General features: G+C 38.2%; 1 protein-coding gene across 1 annotated transcript in view; it reads left to right on the top strand.

Annotated features, from left to right (window-relative positions):
* The first annotated feature begins 972 nt into the window (after window positions 1-972).
* igsf3 (immunoglobulin superfamily, member 3) overlaps window positions 973-17,368 on the top strand; it is a 166,122-nt gene continuing 149,726 nt past the window's right edge. The window contains exon 1 of the mRNA XM_084121611.1: window positions 973-1,750. Coding sequence (XP_083977737.1) covers window positions 1,711-1,750 — 40 coding nt within the window. The 5' untranslated portion in view covers window positions 973-1,710. The remainder of the gene's footprint in view (window positions 1,751-17,368) is intronic.

Below are 17,368 nucleotides of genomic sequence, written 5' to 3'. Positions count from 1 at the left end.
ATATTTTTTATTTTTTTTTTGTGTGGAAACCGTGATTCATTTAAGGATTCTTTGATAAATGGAAAGTTCAAAACTACAACATTTATTTGAAATGGATTGTTTTTTTGTAACATTATGAATGTCTTTACTGTCACTATTGATCAATTAATGCAGTCCCTGCTGAATAAAAGAAGCCACAAAAATAAATACATAATATGGTATTTTTGATCAAATAAATGCAGCCTTGGTGTTCATAAGCGACTTTCAAAAACATTAACGTTTTCTAAACTTTTAAACAATAATGTATCTGCAACAAATTAGTTTAGAAATCTATATTATCACAAAACTGTGTAAATGTATGTAAAGTATACAGAAATACTGACATTAAATATAATACACAGATTCACAAAAGCATTTATTCAAGGACTAGATTCAAAACTAGGGGGCAGCTGTTACCTGGTAAAAGGAGTGGTTAGAGTGGCGCTACGTCAATAGGGCGGGGTTATTTACCGGTATGGGGGGAGTGATAGTTTGAAAGTGTAAAAGCAAGAAAATAGGAAATAATGTCAAATTCTCTTAAGTGAACCTTTCACCCGAGGTCGCGTATGTAGACAATGTAAGCTAAAAATGTCAACAACACCCGTCACTATAATAACTGTTTACAGAGCTCGCTGCATGCTCTCTCAGTCAGTGGCGACAAATGAAGCGTGTAATTTCCTTCAACACTAACATAACCCATGCGAAGCGAGGATGTTGTAAAACACTGTAACATAAAAATATGTGTATTGTTAAAATGAAAATGGACACTTGAATCGCAATCCACAAAGATAATAAGCAGCGTTTTGGATGCTAACACCAAAGTGAACTGAACTGAATGCGCGCGTGCGTCTAAAACAGAGAGTAAATTGCGCCGTCGCTAGGACAACTGAATCTAGGCAACGTGATACTGATAACAAAAGTGATTTATCCACCTCACGACTGACTGAAGTAGGCTACGTTAGATTTATTTGACCGGGACACAACTATAGTGGTCTTTGGTAGGATTCTCCCCCTTCTAATATCCTTAGACACCAGCCCATGATTGAAAGTAAGAGATGGGCTGGGCCGCCTAGTGTCTGTGTGACAATAGAGGAGCTGAAGGTGATCGCGGGAGCGGCAGCATCACCGTATCGCTCTTCACGGAGAGCGGACACGGGCATCACATCCGCTCATATCCGTCTGACAAAGATATAAGTTTATCCACGACCACAGTAACGTTAAACCGGTTATTTGACGCGAACTGGACAAACTGGTCTCACTCTTCCTCCTCCACGCGTGGGCTCACTAGGCTGCTCGCGCTCCGAATTGGAGAGCGGCACAAGAGAGCTGAGACCCCAGCGTTCAACTCACAATTTCGGATTCGTTCCTGAACGGCGGATGTAATTTATTGGGAGAAAAGCATCCAAAGGCTTTATTCAATCACACAAGCGTCTCTTAAAAAATACGGCTGTTGTTCGAGGCTGGATAACCGTCTTACCACCGCGCGAAGGTCCTCTGCCTCGGGAGAAATTGAACCGTTGTGGAGTCGGTATAACGTTACGCACTTCCACGCGGTCCGAACAGGTGTACGCGTTCATAACTCCATCCGGGCTGATTTCGGAAGGTCTAAGTGACGATTAGGAATTTATAACCACATTTTGCATTTCTCTGCAATATCTGGACTTAATCGCCAGTGCAGAAAACAGGAGAACTATGGATATCAATTGGCTTATTATAGCCTTTGCGGTTTTGGGTAAGTTATGTTTTTACTACATATTTCATCATTCCGTGACCTCACTGTTTAATGACCCAAAGAGATGATTAATAAGGTGTCCTTTTATTTCATTACATGCACTTGTTGCAGTTTTCGTGTCATTTTTGATTAATGGTCCTGGTATTTGAGATGATACAATGAAGCGTAGGCTACACGTTCATTTCTCAACTACACCGAGACGTTTTTCGCTGCCTATCGATTAATGTAAACCCAAGTTATAAAGCTATGGAAGTGTAGTAGCCTACATACTGGCGTGTTAAGTAGTCTTTGATGCGGTCCAGCTTGAAAGTTGCATCCTCTTGAACACTGACAGTGATAGTAAATTGACCCATGATAATTCAGGTTATCTCAAACAGGTTATCTCAAACATCTACACACACACACACACACACACACACACACACACAACACACACACACTGTGTTTTCATGTTTTATGGGGACTTTTCATAGACGTAATGACTTTTATACTGTACAAACTGTATTATTCTATCCCCTTACACTAGCCCTACCCCTAAACCCATTACAGAAAAAAATCAGCATTTTTACATTTTTTTTTAGAAAAAAACATCACTTAGTATGATTTATAAGCTGTTCCTGGGGACCAAAAATTCCCCTCAAGGACAAGGATTTCGGATATTGCCATCTTTGTGGGGACATTATTTATATATTTATATATGTGTATCTCCCCATAATGTTTTACCAGGATTTACCAGGACACACACACACACACACACACACACACACACACACACACACACACACACGGCGTATTCGGAAAATATGGTGTTTGTACATCTCTGTATGATCTATGAGCAGCATGGATTTAAATGTGAATTAACTGTGTGTGAATCCATGTTATCAGTGGTTAAGTTGATTGTGACCCAGTAGCATGCTCTGAATTGTTTTTCTTTATTTATTTCCCCCCCCACTTTGACAAACAGGAGGCAGCTGGGTCTCAACAGCTCTGGTCAGATGAGTGAGGTTTGTTTTGGGGTTAACGCTGGTTTAGAGAGCCCAGCAGGAGATTAATGTTCCTATATGGGGGACATTAAATCAAGTAAACAATGGAGCACATTGATTGATTTGATGGCATTACAGATCATTCCACTCTTAAAGGTGAACTCAGTATTTTTTTAGCTAATTAGAAATGTTCTGAATAAAGAGAAATTAACAGAACTTTTAAGAAATAGCATTAAAAATGTTCACTGTCAGTTCTCTAGAAAAAGCTGATTTTATTTACATGGAATGGGTGCCGGCATTTTGACATCATATCACTGTTATGAAATTAATGTAGTTATGGTGCGTTCAAGTAATCTCAGACAGATTGCATTTATGAGTCACAGCAATGTCATAATTATGAGTGGAAAACTCTGGATTTTCTTTGAGCCTTGAATTTCCAAGGTGGGAGCGTCTTAGAAAACACAGTGGATGGAGCATCTGTAGTTGATGATAAATTTATTGAAATGTATGAAATGATTTAATTTACATGTTAAGTTCCATGAATAAATAGTAAAGATAGTATTGTACAATTATGATACATAGATCACAATTCAGTTTACAGCATCTCCATAAATTTAATAAAAACAAATGATGTTTTATTAACAAAGTTCGGGAGGAGCACTTTCAGATAATTAACATAATAATCAACGGTAAGATGTAGGCTATATATAGCAGACCTACCTTCGTTCGTTGACAGTTTATCAGCATCCCTCCACCACCCCTTCTCCACACTTCTAGTTCTAATCCCTTCTATACACGGGGGGAATACTCTGGGTTTGGGCCAAATTCCGAGCTCGGAGCCCTCGCCACGGACAGCACGCCAAATACGCATAAAGCTTTACTCCATCAATTATATGTAAGTGTCAACTCGTGAAAAACGCAAAAACACACCTGATGCGCAATCTTTATTCATCATTTTAGTACAGTTAAAAACCTTGCTGTATTTTTTTGTAGAAAAGGTACATTGCCATCTTGCTCTGACCAAAGTGATTTTAATGACACTGACCTTGTAATTCCACTTCCAAGGAAGACTTGAACTCACAGTTACTGCTACTACTATTTATAACCGCAACAACAATATATAACCGTGAAGAAATACTGATACTATTCTGATGAATAACAGCTAAATGTAAACAAAAAGTGCACCTTTAATCCACCCAACAACTTTTGCCAGTATAACTTCATGTTTTAAATCTGGACCTACTGCTTGAGGGCTGACAAGTTTTTCATTACATGTCGAAGTTTATGACACGGAAACACACCTTGTCCCTGAAAGCCAGACATCACACACACACCTGGATTCAAACTCACCTGTGTGACGTCAGAGGTTCTAATGTGTCATTGGGTTGATTAACACAGACTAGTTAGTCACATAGAAGTGTGTGATTTAATCAAAACAGATGTGTGTGATTCCAATATGACAGTTTATGATCTTACTGTCCGTCTGTCTATTGATGACGAATCCATTGTCTAGGTTATAAACAGCTGGACAGCTGGAGCTCTGTGTTTGTGTTGTGAGAAAGCATGTTTTGCCCTTGAACTAGGTTAATATGAATTTTTCTTTGGATTAACCTAACCCCCCACAGATTGTCTCCCACATATCCATGCAGATAAGTGGAGTCAGGATGAAACAGGCTGTTATTTCATAAATCACGACTCTTTTCCACACTTTTCAAGTGGCTGTCAGCGCTCACTCACAGTCTTTCCCCAAGTGCCAGTCACAGACAAAACCATTAATGTCTGCATTTACATATTCTCCATCCCCCATTCGTTTTTGTCCCCTTTCTTTCCCTCATCACACACGCAAATACCGTCATACTCATTCACACAAACTCTCTACCTCCTAACAAACAACAGATGGCTGTACCCTCCTGGACAAGAGGCATGTTAGTTCTGCAGGGAGGGGACTGGGTGAAAATGGAACATTGGTTACTGTTGGCTGTCATATAATTTCATCTGAAAATCTGTGGAGGTCTGTGGAGGTGCATGATTTTGCGTTTGCTCTCAGCAGGAGGATTTGATCAAACGAACGCAAGTTGGTATTGCAATATTGTAGGAAACCAATTCCCTAGATCATCTTTGATCCATACTGGTTCTTTAGCTTTGAGTTTATATTAAATTACATGCAAATTATCGTATTTCATTAGAGAACATCTTCAAAACACTGAGTTTGGAAGCAGGGGAGCTCAAGCGTTTTTGAGAAAATGTACATGTGCATGAACAGTTTATTTCCATATGCACAATAGCAGGTGAGGTGTATGTGAGCAAGAGAAGCAAACATTTCACGGTTGGAGGAGAAAATATTCAGGTTCTCATTGGGAGTGAAATGCTTCCCACCACCCCTCTGTTCCTGTGATATTCTCTAAAACTGCTCGCAAAACAGCAGGAGAGGCCATAAAGACTTTCCCCGTTCATGCAAAGTTAATAGGCCCACAAACTGGTAAACACAACTGTAAAAAGGTTTTTAGTTTTTATTGTCACTGTTGTATTTATAATTAGCTTTTCTCACTCATGGGAAATGCTTTTTTTAGGACCATCATGTGACATGAATGCTTACATCAAGACGTTACACTTGTGGTATTGTGGTCCGCGGATAGGTCCAGTTTGTGTGTGCTAGATAGTCTTGAACTGTTTATCTGATCACAGTGTAATGGAAAAAGTGGTACCCAGAAGAAATGTTATCCCTTTTGAAAAACACACTACTACACTAGGCCCATACAGTAACAGTATGCTAATTTTAACTACTTTTCATCCATTTTAATTTAGCTATTTGAACACCATAGAGGTGGCTGTCACAGAGAATGATAGAAAGGAAAAAAGTGTGTGCTAGAGAGCGAGATTATTCAAGGTGTTTGTCTGAAAGTCTTTATTAGACTCCCACTGACTCTGACGCATTAGCCGAGCTTAGCTTCCCTGCATGAAGTATAAAAAAAACAATGCTCTCATTTCCCGACACTCACTAGGCTGGCCTTATTAAAGCCTCACTGAGTGGATTTTGGTTTTATTAGAAATATAGAGGAAATTAAAGGTGCTGTAAGCAATTTCAGCCGTTTTCTTACACTGTTTTGCTAACTTCAACTAGGCTACATGACCTTGTCATACAAGATCATACCCCCCTGAAGCATCATATCCGCCTTCTGCAATGACTGTTAAAAACAGTGCACGTTAATGTGATATTTTTCTTCTAGCTCATCAAAAAAGAGCTTTACTTAACCAGTAAGCTGTAGGCCTACTTAATATGACAAACTATAGCATTCTAACCAAAGGCAAAATGGTCACAAAATGGTAAAATATGTAATTACCTTTGCTTATATAATGCATAATCACATTTTCATAATTAAGAATAAATACACCATCAATTGATTTTTCTCCTATTTCTAATTCAGAATCACAGTGCATCCATAAAAAGTTGATAATGTAATGAAAACTTTGTTTAGAAAGTGAGTTTTGATTCAGCTGATTTAGACTGATTCAGTGAGTTCGCTCAGTCAAGGATTCCGCCCCCAGATAGGCTAAATTATTTCCAGTATTTCTTCGATATTTATGGTAAAGCTGCTTGTTTTCAAACTTATTTATTAACAGAAGCTGGGAATATTGATATATTAAATTAATCAACCATTCATTTTGTGATTATTATTATTATTTTTTTTCATTTAATGTCTTTTTAGCATTAATAATAATAAATCAATTTAAATACTGTTACTTCATCCTGCGGCCCCCTTTGGATGTTTGCTGAGGACCGCTGTTTAAGAACCACTGCCTTACAGAGATTCAAACTGTGTATCCTTTTGAATTTTTTCATTAGGGGTCCAATTATGATTTATCACTTTTTCAACTTTAGTTAGTGTGTAACGTTGCTGTTTGAGCATGACAAGATCTGCAAGGTAACAAAGATCAAAGTCCACTCCAAATAGAGATATTTTATTTTACAGAAAACACTTTTCAAGAAGTAGGCTACAACAAACGGCTTGTTGGGACTAGCCTAAGTCACAATGTCACTCATTTAAATAATCCCTGCCCACATAATATGCAAAAAGGGGGCATTGTCTTTATAAAAGGGGGCGAGAGCTGGTTGAGCTGCACTAGAGAAAACAAAGAAGACCTGCTTTAGTAGCATCTTGTTGCCATGCAAAGAGATGCTGTCCAAAGCATCCAAAACCCCCTTGTTTGGTTTTCCTAAGGTGGACAAACTTAGAAAAGTGTGATTTAAATTTATTTTTAAACACTTTTCCTGAACATTTTAACCCCAACGTTTATCTGTGTGCTGCACGTTTTATGGAGAACAGCTTCCAAAACCAAAAGAGAGTACAATGCCGGCTACACACAGAAGCTTCTCCTGATAAACAGAGCAGTTCCCACTTCGTCGGGACAGTCAGTTGTTTATGGATCACAACCTGTATGTTTTATTATTTGTTGTTGTGTTTTCTATTATAACTTTTATGTTGTTGCTACGATGTAAACAACAGGCAAAGCTAGCTGTTTGGCTCCGCTAGCCTGCTAGCTAACATTACAGTGTTGATGTAGTGTTTAGCTACGGTGTTTAGCTACAGTCTATGTAAGACTGTTCACAGTCCTTAGGAATTTACCACTCTGAAATGCCCACGTAAAATGTGCTTGCAAAAGTTCTACACAATCCTCTTGTTCACAAACGTTCTAAGGGTCTGAATCTGGCTCGAAGGGGTATGACAAAATTGATGCCACCGCCGTTAATATTTACACCTGAGCAGATGAAACTCGCGGTTATGGTAAGGGGCGTGACATTTACAGAACACACGTAAAGCGGTTCGCTAATAACAACACACTGGGTCAGCTAACCAATCAGAGCACATTTTGTATTTTGGAAGGCTTCCAAGGCTTCAACGAAACAGAAGCTAAACAGTGTTTGAGACAGACTGGAAAGAGAGATGCTGCAATAATGTAAAATATGTGACACGATAATGTGTTTTTGAACAGTCAAGCATGAACCTATTCTAGTACACCCCAAAAACAATATTAAGACTTCGTAAAAGAGCATAATGGGACTCCTTAAAAAAAAAAAAAAAAACTACAACTTTTTTTCCACAGTACTGTAGATTCAGCTGTGGTGGCATAGATAGAAAACCCTGGCTTTCTCCAAAACTTCCATCCTCCAAAGACCTGTCAGCAAAATAAATCTCAGACAGGGTTTCTGATTGGTTATATAGCCTAGGGCTGTCACAGAGACAGGTTGTCATTACTCAGGACACCCAGTGATGTGAATCAGGTAGAAGATTCCAGAAAATGTATCATACCCAGCACTGTTGTGGTCCTGCATTTCTAATGTATATTTTTTTTTTTATGTATAAAGTTTAAAATGTACAGATTTATAGATGGATTTGGTCAGAGCGGGGAGGACAAACTAGTTGACTGCTGAAACCATAATGTCTATAACCCTGCCATGTTAGCACTCTACAAAGCCGTCAGTGCTGTTTACACCCAGTGTTCAACTTCAACACAATGGAGTTAAGAGTCCCAGTGGTGTGTAAGATTCTCGTAGAACACACATTGCACAGATACACACTGTGTTCATAGGGACATGGTCATTGCACTCTTTCTAAAGAGGCTATTTACACCTCCCACACGACACTCTGCTATCTTGCCATGGCTCTTCAGTCACTCTAGTGTTACTCAGTTGTTGCAGGACATTGTCGTCCTTCGAAAACCTGAGAATGTCATGGCAGTTGAAGGAACTCTCAGCTGCCTGACTCCCGAATGACCCGTTGCTCCTGAATGCTGATCCATGAATGTTTAGCTATGAGTGTCTAGCCAGGGTCCCCCAGGGCCCTCCCTATTTGTCATCTGTCTGATACATCCTGTGTACGTTCAGGACTGCCTTGAGATGAGGCCAGCCCTACACGTGTTTATACATTCATGGCATTCTGTTCATTTTCCACGCTTCAGGAGATTATTACCGTGGTGAAGATCTGTAGTATACACTTAAAAAAGCTTTTGAGTTATACATAATAAAAATGTGAATTAGCCTACTTTGAATCAACATAATAACCAATATTCTTATATATTCTTGTACCAACTAGTCTAACAGAGTTGTCTGAACAAACAATTGCATGTTGAACATTATTGGATATTTCTTTTAAGGTTTACAAGCTCCCAGCATGCAGTTTGTGTATGTGGTGATGTTAAGGGCTTATCTTTTTACATGATGTTTGTTGATTGGTGGAAACTATTGGGCATAGGCCTAGTATCATATTTTATACAAAAATACGGTTAAGAACGTCGGGTCTGGTTTCAGATGGGATCAGACATATTTCAGACATACGTTTTTTCTCTACATGATGACATGAAGTTTTATTTAAGAAGATGTAAAAGGTCCAGTCAGTTGGTTACAGTTTCAGACTGAAACAAAAAGCAGTGGGACATTTAAAAAGTGTATCTAAACAGTAATCCAGGTTTGGAGATTTTCACTAGTGATTGAAAGATTTCATTTTCACATATTTGACATGTATGGTGTGTGTGTGTTTTTATAGTTGTTTGAACACTTAACTGGCAGGTTGGTCCCATGAACACTGTGCTTTGTGCTACTGACAGCTTAAAGGGTTAGTTCACCCAAAAATGAAAATTCTGTCATTAATTATTCACCCTCATGTCGTTCCTGTAAGACCTTCATCCATCATCGGAACACAAATTAGGCCCAGAAAGGTAGTAAAGACATTGTTAAAATAGTCCATGTGACTACAGTCGTTCAACCTTAATGTTATAAAGCGACGAGAATACTTTTTATGTGCAACCCCCCCAAAAAAATAACAACTTTATTCAAATTTCTTCTCTTCCGTGTCGGTCTCTGACGCTGTTCACGTAGTAAACACACAACACCGTGCAGCGCTGCCAGGTTCTACGTCAGATTGCCGGCACATTATTGGCTAGCTCCTGCATCAGCATTACACACATGCGTCGCAGTGCTCATGTGAACAGCGTCGGCCAATAATGAGCCGGCGATCTGACGTAGAACCTGGAAGCGCTGCGCTGTATTTACTACGTGAACAGCGTAGGAGACTGACGTGGAAGAGACGAGATTGTTTAATAAAGTCGTTATTTTTGTTTTGTTTTCTGGCGCACACAAAGTATTCTCGTTGCTTCATAACATTAAGGTTGAACCACTGTAGTCACATGGACTATTTTAAAGAAGTCTTTACTACCTTTCTGGTCCTTGAAAGTGGTAATAACGTTACGGTCTCTGCAATGTGAGGGACAGAAATCTCTCGGATTTCATCAAAATAGGTGAACTAACCCTTTAATTGTAATTAATACAGGACCAAAAAGGGTTCTTTTTTTAAAGAGAACCTGTTTCTCTAGCATTGTCTTTGTATTTTCTTTTTCTGACTTTAATGTAATTTCAGATGTTAAGTTTAATTTGCACCTGCCATTTTCTGCTATATAGGTGAGATTTTATGTAAACAAATTGTGCAAAAACTAAATTGGTCTTCAATCTTAAATTAATGGGGTTGTTTGGTGTTTGAAATTATCACTGTTTTTATACTTCCATTCTAATGCAGAAATGTTGATTATTGGCCTAGTGTTCTATGAAAATATGTGGGGAAAATATCTATATCATATCCTAGTCTATATAACTTCATCTAACTCCTGTAACCTGCATATAATTTAGAATTAACAGTGTTCAAATATATGTGCATAGGCCTACATTTAAACATGCAAGGATTTTTTTTTTCAAGTTATCTTGATACTCTTAAAATTCTCTTAAAATGTGTATAAAGACAGCATGTCCTGGATGAACTCACTATGAACATTTTAATGTTCAACTCAAAGGTTTAAAAATGTATGAGAATTGAAGTTTTAGTGTGCTTTATATTGTCAAATATAGTAAACATATGAAACTAAACAAGTGAATATATATATATTATTCATGGACATTTTAAAGGAAGCATGTCATTATGTAATGATATTTATTTATTGACTGTTTTGCCTTGCCATTTTTGTTGATAGGAGTATAGTACAGTGCTGACATAAAAATGATGGGGAGAAGAGGGGGGAACTGCAGGAGAAATGTCCTCAAACTTGCGCTGCTTGTATGAGTGCTACACTTCTCAACGTATTGGAGCATTTGGGCTAACTGCTAAGCCACAGCTTTATAGTTTACTTTTCATCCCTTGAATAATATCCTGGAAGGTTGTGCTATCAAGAGTGAAAAGTCAAGAAGTTTTGTGTGGGTGTGTCAATTTCCAATTGTTCGTCTTTATCAGGTCTACTACTGTGAGACTTTATCAGCTTAAACTGTGTTGTACTTTGAATCACTAGTGTTTATCGTTACTCGTGTGTTCTCTCAGATTCTTTGTTGTTTATTATTAGTTCCTTCCCTGTGCATTTGTGTGTGCTGGTAGGTGTGCACTTGCCTGAAGTGGCTCAGATTAGATCTAAACAAAATGGAAACATGCAGCAGGGGGTTGGAGTTGGTAAGCTCTTTTCTCCCCCCCTTAGCTATTATACATGATCTTTGTAGTTGGCTCTGATCCTTGCCTGGGACCTGCCTCTGGCTCTTCCACATTTACAGGAAATCATGGAAGACCAGACCACCTCTCAAGATCTGACCAAGAAACTGAGGCATAAAAAGTCTTTCCTGCATGTTGGACCTCATTCAAGTTGCTTTATGTGTTGCAGTGACTTCTTTGAATTTCTCTTTAAGAAATCTCCTCCTCCTCCTCCCCCGACCTCCAAACAGCTGAGAACACACACACAATTGCATGACCCCCAAACACCCACACCCCTGCATAAACCCTTCCACCCACCCACACAAGACATTTAAACAATTTACTAGTGCTTAGGGGTGGGTGATATGACCAAAATCTTATATCACAAAATGAGAAATTTTATTTCACAATAATGATATCAAAATATAATTATTTTTGCTTTAAATAAGGCTTTTATGATATAAATATTTGATCCCGTTGAAATTTCAGAATTTTTGTCACCATTTTCAATATCACAAAAAAACTAATAGCCTACTAGTCTAAGTAAAAAAACAACTCAAGCTTACTGAAGACAAGTAAACAGTGACAAAATTGATCTCAGACAGCATGCACATATAGTGAAATTAGTTCTCTTTCACTGCTTGTTGCTCTTCAACAGTTTTAAAATTGTTTATTTTTAAACCGCAATGCTTGAAACGCATGCAAATTATACGTTTTCGGGACTGCGCAGGACAGCAATGTCACATGAATGTAATCGCAATAGAGACAATAGTCCAAAATCTCTACCGGTTAAACGTGTCAACCGGTATAGGGCGATTCCATGCAAATGTCAACCTTGCCATGAAAAAATAAAGTTATTATCAAAATATCAAAACCCTTTCTAAGTTGTCCATTTGGGTCTGTATTTTATTGTAATGATGTGCTGTCATGTAAATTTTAAGGCAATTTCTGTGTTTATTCACCTCAGATAAGGTGTGTGCACAGATACTAATTGCTTTTTCAAACAAACATATTTCATGCTTTAAAAAGAGGGATCAAAGACTCCTTTTTTTATACTTTATGTTGACAGTAAGCATTTTTCAGAAAGATGGGAGCATGACAGATACAAATACACCCACTTTGTTATAACTGCATTGCCCTTTAAATTTATAAAGGCTATATTTAGGAAGTCACGACGTTTCAGTGCGGTGTCACGTCCATAACGATTTAAAGAATAAGTTTATATTGTATAATAATTATTATTACAATTAATTTGAAACTTTATATACAAAGACAAAATATGTCCATTCTAGTTATGATTGACAATTCATCTCACTTATTTGCTCTAAACAACCTAATTAAGCGTTACGGACGTGACCGTTACGGACGCTTCATATTAAATCATGCATGATTTGACCAGCGCATATTTGTTGAATGAATGAATTTATTTCGAGCAATATAATGACATAACAAAAGGCAATCAAGAAGCATTCTGATTAAATCAATACGAAAAGATAAATTCATCAACTTTACAACATAAATCGATCTATTGCTTGAAACGGAGAGGGAAGAACTTATTTAAACCCACCCCGGTCTTTATTACTGTAGCCTACATCAGAACATTTAAGAAATCAATTAATACTAGTACCATAATGTTAGCATCATTACAGTCTCTGAGAGAGAGAGAGAGAGAGAGCGAGAGAAAAATGAGATGCGCCTTTCGTGATGACGACTCACTTTCTTTCCCGTAGAAATAGTAGGCCTACGTATCAAATAGACTATTGGTCTATATAGTAAACACCACATTATCAAGCAATATCATGCCCGAATTGAGTTTTGAACATGCCCAAGCTGGTTAAATTTTAGCAGCATGAGATATGCGTGAACGGAGGCTAATCTATAACACGGTGATTTCAGTTTAAATTTGATTAATTGTGCAGCCTTACCTTATGATGTCTCAGATGTCTGAGATGTTTGTTGTTTCAAATACCCAACAGAGACACACAAATAGGTCTCTGTTTAAGTTTTTAAAGCATTTTCTCTGATTTTCCAGCGTCAGCCAAGTGTCAATTTTGGAACTGTCACGTCCACAATGGAAATCCGTCACGTCCGTAACAAAGTTTTTTCCTCATAAATGAAAAAAAGAAAACTAAAATAAAATAAATCATTTATGTACTATATAGAGAGCCAACACTCATCCCTTCGGTTGGTATTATTTCTTTTGGCTTGTGCATTTTAATTCGCAGAATTTCTACAAAGTATGTTGTCTCCCACAAACTCACGTCTTTTTTGTCACGTCCGTAACGCATGTGTATTTCCCTCATATTAAATATAAAACACATGTGTAGACTAATATTTTTCTAATGTCTGGACTCCTTTATTAAGGGAGTATGGACATATAAACAGACGTTTAAATATATTGGTATTAAATGCATTTTCTGAGAATTTATATTTTAGGTTTTGACTGCAAATGTCACGTCCATAACGCTGGAATTGCTCTATATCGCCTAAACCTATATATGCTATATTTAACAACAAATTTTTGGTAGTAGCTCTTCTCAAAGCCTGAAAGATTTTAAAGGGGACCTATTATGCCCCTTTTTATAAGATGGAAAAAAAGTCTCTGATGTCCCCAGAGTGTGTATGGGAAGTTTTAGGTTAAAATATCCCACAGATAATTTTATTTTGTATGTTAAAATTGCCACTTTTTGGGAGGTGAGCAAAAACGCACCATTTTTGTGTGTGTCCCTTTAAATGCAAATGAGCTGTTGCTCCCAGGCCCCTTTCAAGAAGAGGGCGGAGCTTCAAGAGAAACAGGCAACTACAAAACAGGACAATCTCATGTACTGAAAATGTCAGAAACTGTCAGCGATGTTCAGCCATATATGTTTGCACCGGAGTTGGACATTGATGCCTACAGAGCCAGAGAATATAAACTGCATGGAGATAGAACAGGTATAGTTTAGTTTAATTATGGTTGTAACTTATGTTGTCATCTTGCTTTTTTCCACTATTAGTACAAGCCTATTGTAGCGGACTCCGTCCGAATGATGGCAAAAACTTTACTGATGAATTTTATTGTACATGATCACACAAAAGATGAATTAGCCTATCTCCAGTAAAATAACAGTAAGATCTGAATAAAATAGTACGCATTAAATTCTTATCAATAAACTCTCTCTCTCTCATCAACATCACAATCATTTACACATCATCAATTACACAAAAACACTTGTTACAACTAACAGTAAACACGCATACAAACCTTATGCCTTTTCAAGGGGTGCTTAATAAACTGGTAAACTTTATATGCGTAAAACAACTAAGATGAACTGTAATAAAGTACGTGCTCTCACTTTCATTACTGCTGCAACCATCTGGAGGCTAAAGGCTGGACCATGAACGGTTTTGAACTGATCCATCCTCTAGTAACAACTTTTTAGAAAAATCTGTTTTCTCTATTGTCCCTGTGTATTGACCCTCATTCACAAAGCAGTCTTGTGTAAAATGAATCATTCGTCATTGCAGCTCTATTATGGCTCGTTTCCACCGAGCAATACAGTACGGTACAGTACAGTATGGTACGCAATTATTTCCATTTCCACTGTCGTTCCAAGTTGTTGTGAATGGTACCAAATGCCGAACCGTACCGTACCACTTTTTCAGTACCCTTCCATTGGGGTACCTAGCACAGTGGTACGGTACCTAAAGGGTGGAGCTAGACTCACTGCAGAATGTTGATTGGTTGACAGAGAATCGTCACTTGTGCGTGCTACAAGGGGAATGACAACATAAGAAGTGCCATTTTTCAATCTACAGTTGAAATATAATACTACTGTTATTGCGTCACGAAATGTAATTTTAAGAGTTTTTCAGGCGAGAATGTAGTTGTTTAAAGCTCAAATCTGTGGTTTATTTATAAAGATTTATGAAAATTTTTTGTTTTGTTTTGTCCTCGGGAGTCAAACTTTGCGTTCTTGGTATTGAGAAACGCCTAATGTTGGTGCTTGTCTTCTTGTGACAAACAGCCACATGCCGAGAAGCAAAAACAAGATCTGCTGTATGTCATAAATTGTTGTTTACTATGTCGCTTTCTTCTTCACACGAAAATGACGTTGATCGCTTCTTTCCGGCATAGGCTACACCACGCCTATCAAGTAAAGGTACTTTTGGTGGTGGAAATGCAAGCAGGATCAGAGTTTACCGTCCCAAATCGTACTGTACTGTACCATACCGTACCGCTCAGTGGAAACGAGCCATTAGACTTGGATAAGTTAGTAAAGGCATAGCAATCATAGCAATCAATTTTAATTATGATATGAATATTTAATATACCACAATACCGGTGTATGACGCTTTAACAACGATCGTAACGTGGCGCGGCGCGACACTGTTTGAGAGGGGTCCCTTTTCACTGTTGCACTGTGGTGAGGGCACAGTATGTGTTACTAAGCGTGACGGTGAACATGGATAGTTTAAACTATAATTGATAGTCAAATTATATTACAGTGTTTCCCATACATTGGTTCACAATATCAACACAACCTTTTGGAAAATATATTTGTGGTTGGCATTGACATCATTGAATAAATATGAGCACTGCACGTTTCAAAGTCAAAACGCGGCGCGGGTGTTTTTATATGAATGTATAAGTGAACTGACGGTCTTTAGAAAAGTTTCGATGTCATTTCAATTGAATCTTTCTTTATCTTTCCTGATAAAGCAGAGTTTATGAGTGCTGCACTGCTTTGTGCAGAGCCGTTACCGTTATTTCTGCCGCCCCCAAAGCGCCTCCTGCTGGCACCTCTTTGTAAACAGCCTTGCAAACTTGTAATATACTAGTGTGGATTTTTTTTATTCACTCATGACAGTAAAATAGGGCATTCAATCTACTGCAGTATTTCCTCTCTCAATCAGTAGAAAATGTGGTTAACACCCAGTCAAGCTTGAAAAAAACAAACAAATACACCGTCATATACCGTGAAACCGGTATAATTTTAAAATATACCGTGATATGGATTTTTGGTCACACCGCCCAGCACTAAGTGCAAGCCTACTGGATTTTGTTCTTGTTTGTGAGCCCTCTATGAGTCCAAAAGATGTAGCAATTTGAGCCAGAACAGACTGAGTTTGGTGGACATAACTTGGAATCTCTTGGTAAAATTACAGTCTGAAGTTTTCAATGGAAACCCATGGGATTTTGCTCCTGTTTGTGGTGCAATCAGTCAAATAAGATGTAGCCTAGCAGTCTGATTCAGGACAGTTTGTAGTAGGCCTACTCTGCCAATTTTGGTGAATGTAGGTTGAAAGGTGAGTATTAAAGTTTTGTTTTGAGTTAGGGATGTTGAAAGAAACCTAGGCCAAATCGTTTGACTTTATTGTGGTAAGAGTTTCTGTATGCCCTTATACCAGACACTTCCAATAGTCCTGACTTCCTTCTGTGTAAGGTCCTGAATACCAGTCACAGAGCCAACCCTAATAATTAGCATCTTTCACTCCTGAAACTGCTTTTGGAAGTAGACGAAAGCCTGACTCTCTTGAGAGACACTGCCATTACTGCTTTAGCAAACCCAAAGCATCTGAGTGATCGCACTTAAAAGGACAGAATAAAGCAGTTAATCAGGAGCTGTGTGTTGACGGCTTCATTAACTCTGGTTAGAAACTCTGGTGTCTGATTGGTTTTCTTTTAGGACAAACAAGTGAGTGGACGGGCAAAAATGGTAGGGTAGGAACGAGGGATTAGAGGATAAAGGCTTCTACTTTAGGCCACACTGCCATTCAAAGACACAACGTGACTGACAATTCCTAAAGAAGTCAGTCAGAAGAGACTTAATTAATTGTTAATTAGCTTCCTTTCTAATGTTTTGCTTTATGCCCAAACATGCAGATGGAGATTGAGTTGAGTTAAAAGCTAAAAGCTGTCATTCACACAAGATACTCAAATTTGGTTTTGCATGGGATTCCAGATCATCTTTGTTAAAAGGAATCAGTCATTAGTTGACTTAATGATTAAGTGCTTTAAAATGTGTCTACTCACCCCACTGTGCCGCCATGTAAACAAAGTGGGGCAATGGAAAGGGGGTAGGGAAGAAGTGCTCCTGTAGCAAGTGGGGAGTGGGTCTGGGGGGTCTGTGGGTGGCTAGACTAGACACTTAACA

Source organism: Abramis brama (genome assembly GCF_963993115.1).
Source record: "Abramis brama genome assembly, chromosome: 8".
NCBI classification, from domain to species: domain Eukaryota; kingdom Metazoa; phylum Chordata; class Actinopteri; order Cypriniformes; family Leuciscidae; genus Abramis; species Abramis brama.
The sequence above is the reverse complement of the archived record's forward strand: the minus strand, read 5'-3'. Positions and strand labels throughout refer to the sequence as shown.